The 4,246-nt window shown below is 42.8% G+C and overlaps 1 protein-coding gene across 5 annotated transcripts in view; it reads right to left on the reverse strand.

The window, feature by feature from the left end:
• Positions 1-356: 356 nt before the first annotated feature.
• Positions 357-4,246, reverse strand: part of CRAMP1 (cramped chromatin regulator homolog 1) — a 117,702-nt gene continuing 113,812 nt past the window's right edge. For 4 of the 5 annotated variants that reach the window (XM_039492486.1, XM_039492485.1, XM_039492483.1 and 1 more), the window contains one exon: positions 357-3,759. In XM_039492486.1, coding sequence (XP_039348420.1) covers positions 3,595-3,759 — 165 coding nt within the window. In that variant the 3' untranslated portion in view covers positions 357-3,594. Of the gene's footprint in view, positions 3,760-3,912; positions 3,978-4,246 lie in introns of all 5 variants that reach the window. The other variant, XR_005585658.1, reaches the window with a different exon arrangement.

Below are 4,246 nucleotides of genomic sequence, written 5' to 3' on the forward strand. Positions count from 1 at the left end.
AGTCATGTTGGAGGAGCTGAAATAGCATAAACTTTTATTTTTCTACTTTAAACAAGATGTTAGCTTTCCCCACAGCAGCCCTCGGTACAATCTGTTGAAGTCCAGCATACGATGGGGCATCTGCTAGAGATCCACCAATTCTTAGAGAAAGGTACCTCCTAAGGTGTGTCTACAAGCAACTTCATGAAGACTGGTTTCAGAGTAGCAGCCGTGTTAGTCTGTATCCGCAAAAAGAACAGGAGTACTTGTGGCACCTTAGAGACTAACAAATTTATTTCAGCATGAGCTTTCGTGAGCTACAGCTCACTTCTTCGGATGCAGTGAGCTGTAACTCACGAAAGCTCATGCTGAAATAAATTTGTTAGTCTCTAAGGTGCCACAAGTACTCCTGTTCTTTTCATGAAGACTGTGTTCTCTATTGATCTGAATTTAAAATTTTGTTTTAAAAATTTTCCCCGATGACAAGAAACTTTGCATTGTAACAGCAAAACCCAAGCAAAACAATGTGCAGGGTATCATAACGTTCCTGAATCAGAGACCAGATATAGCAGGTGGGAGTATTCTCTGTGCACTGCAAATATCAGGAAGGAGGGGAGAAAAGGAGGGGGCCATGGAGACCATGGGGAGAGGAGAGGATGTTCAAATATGTGTTTATAAGAAGATTTTTATCATAGAATTTCTGGGTGCTGAAAGGTGGCTCTGCCCTATTCTTCATATTTGCCGCCCCACCTAGTGCTCCTGTTCTGCCTTGAGAAGTCCAGGATATTAAAATCTGCTGGCCTCATGGGCCATTACAAATATCCACTACATTGAGATTCGTCCTGTAACAATTTTTTTCCTGTGGTAAGGCATATGGGCTGTAGACAGCTCCCTACATTCTGGCGATAGACTCATAAGCAGATTCTGGTGAAATGTCATACCCTTCACTTGCAACAGAGTTGGCATAATCTAGACCCCCTGCGGGGAAGAATCCCTCACAAGATCAATGTGACATCCGTCCTATTATCAATATCTATTTTGGGGGGGACGGGGGAAGGTTGAAGTAACTAAATATACTTGCCAGCATAAGACTAACTTCTCAAAATTTAAGACCCAAAAACCAACTGAAGGTTCAGATTTGTTGCACTTGACTAGAACTTGTCACTTCTCCTCCTTCTACATGTGCTAAATGTCATTATGTTTCAATAATTCACAGGCACATCTATACTAGGAAGCCTCTGTTAGTTAGCAGAAGTATTTCTGGAGAATATAGACAGCATTACTAATGTGGGTAGCCAAAACCTGGAGTTGGTGCTTTGAGAAAGACTGGACTGAAAGACATCTCAACTACAACAATCACTGGAAAGATTCAGATAGTGGGATTCTTGGGATTAATGGAAATCCTGGTTTCTACCAAGTCTGAACCCTTCAGAAACAAATATACATGACTAAGTGTAGATCTGGCTGGCAACCTTAAATGTGTTTGTGTTCTAGGACTGTGTGAGACCCTGCAAACTGTGATAGGATTTCAGACCGCATGTTCTGAGAGGAAAGAACCCAGGTGACCTATAGCCAAAGCAGGGAGTTAGCTTATTAGTATGAAATCTGCCCCCTCCTTAATGTGCTGACCCACTGCTTGCTAGTGATGCAAGTCTGAGTGATGCTGGGAATACTCAATTGTACGAATGCTGTGTCTAACTGGGCAGGTGGTTCCAACATCCAAGAGAAAAATGAAGCAACCAGACACAAGGCATCCTACAGCATGAATCAATGGAGTGGCCTCCAAGTCTTTCCGCCCATTAGAGAAGGAGGTAAATAAACCTGCTCTGGGTCAGAGTATGAACATCAGAAAACTGGTTACATTCTCTCTTAAAGCTAGAGAAGCACAATGCAAAGGCTATGTCAACCAATATAAAAAATGTCTAACTAGGTGGAGGTTAAGTGACAGGGAACATCGTATGCCCAATCAGTGCTTTGTGGTCAACATTTTAATAAGACTCCCAGTCAAATGCTTTGTAGGAGTAGGTAGAACTACATCCAGAGCATAGCACAAGTTGAGAAAATGAAGCCCTGGTAATGGCCTTAAGGATAGAGGGGTTTATGTTTGATTAATTAGCAAACAGCTATGTATATAAAAGTTTAAGGTTTATACAGGAAGAGCTCCTTGGAGAGCTTCAGAGCTACCTAAAATAGTCAAGGGAATCCTTTTACTGGAGGCTGCAGATAAATGCTTTAAAAATAGGCACAGTAAAAGTATTCTTTTCAAGAGTGATGGGAAAAGAAATAGGAGAAGGATGTATCCTGAGCTGTTAGAAGCAAAAGGAAAACCATTTGTAAAGGAAGTAACGTTACTAGAACTCCTTTGGACCTGCTGATATCAGGACTTGGGTCTTTCAGGCATTAAAACACTATATCATGGAAATGCATAACAGCTGGGAACTTCTGGACCCATCAGTGCCAGGGAGGGACTACAGTGAAAAATGATGCTCTGAGGTACCACAGAGCATCTAGGTAGGCCACGACAGGGTGGAGAGGTCAGATTAAGATGAGACTTGACACTTCGCTTCCTCATTTGAAAGATATAAGATTGTTGAAATCTAACTTAGTTATTTATATCTTTATATGAACATTATTCTTTCCTATCTCCTCTCCCATAAGAATCCCCAATGAGATGCTGGATCTGGCGTTTATGTGGAGAAAGATGGTGATATACAGGTTTCCTAACAAAAACAAAACCTATGAAGACAAAGCTTTAAGGGTGATTCCAGGAAGACCCCTTTCTGCAGTGCTTCCTCTCCTGGAAAGTAACCATCTTCCAGGGAAAACAGACCCCATTGGAGGTGGTGACCCACTGCACTGTCCAATGTGATAAAGAATCCTGTGTCAGCCTGCTAAAAGGATCAAATAGATTCAGTCAGAAGGATGCTGGCTGTGATGTAGGGTAGGATTTAAAAAAACAAGAAAAATCCGCAGAGATCCTCCCAATATTTAGGGGAGACTACATGCTCCACAAAAGAAGAATGCAGGCATCTGCCCCACCGGAATGTTCAATAAACGAGGCGTAGCCAAAGAAACAGAATGTTTTTTAAATTGCAGCACAAGCATCACAGAGCAATGGTGCCTTTCAGGAGAGTGCAAGAAACTTCAGTTTCACTGATTCGACAATTGTGCCAAACAGTACGTTTCAAGATGTGAGCAGAAAAAGGGATTTCCCTCTCCCTCCACCCCTCAATTTCAATGTGGATCCCAAATCATGGTATGTCGATCACCATGCAGAAAAAGATTCAAGTCAAAGAAGTTTCTAGCCATACTCTTGTCCAAGCTTCTTGCCTAGGTCATGCCACCTCAAACTCATTTATTCACCATCTTATATCACTGATGCAGACACATCACTCCCTGTAATGTTTCATGTTACATTTTCTCCAGCGTATTGCACATTCTAGGACTTGCAGATACTTCTTCAGACCTCTAAAGACAATGCTGCTCTTCTAGAAAGGCGTGCACTGGTCGACGGCATTTGGACATCAATTGCATACCCTCAACTTGCCTCTCAGATCCAGTACAATAAATTCTACTAAGCTGAACAGTCTCCACCAGCGTACTGGTCTCTTATGCTCACTGTGAGAGGTCTCCAATGCGGGGGCCGCCTCCTCCTCCATCAAAGAGGATTTCCCTACGGGTTGGCTCAGGTATTGACAGCTCCTGGGCCAGATCGTTGAAACGAGATATGTAATCGATGCTGTTCTCATTCATCATGCAAGCCAGCTGGGAATCCACCACCTAGAAGATGGATAGGAAAAAAGAAACCCACAGATCAGCAGAGGTTTGTCTCATTCATTTGGGTTAGAGAGAGTAACACTTGCCTGTGACTACTAAGGGACCAGATATTACAAGCTGAGATCAGGACCACATAGGAAAGTACAAGATTTTCACCTCCAATTCATCTGTTCCAATGCAGCCCAGCTCAACAGTTATCTGCTGGCTCTTCAGTGGCCTCTCTGAAATGAATTAGTAGCCTCAGTCCAATTTTAGCTGACAAGTGTCCACTTCACAAAAAAATTCAGATTGGTATGTCTGTGGCCACCTTAGCCAACAGGCTAAGAATGAATGGGACATACCATCACATCTTTACAGCTGACCCTCCAAATCAGCAGTGAGATGCACTGGCAGAGTGATATGGGGAAGCCTGCACAACTGCTGCCTGCACTTGTTTATGTACAGATCAGGTCCAGACTTCCTTCTGCAGGACCCTTGATGACAGACCTTT

This window comes from Mauremys reevesii, linkage group 10 (assembly GCF_016161935.1).
Source record: "Mauremys reevesii isolate NIE-2019 linkage group 10, ASM1616193v1, whole genome shotgun sequence".
Classification (NCBI taxonomy): Eukaryota; Metazoa; Chordata; order Testudines; family Geoemydidae; genus Mauremys; species Mauremys reevesii.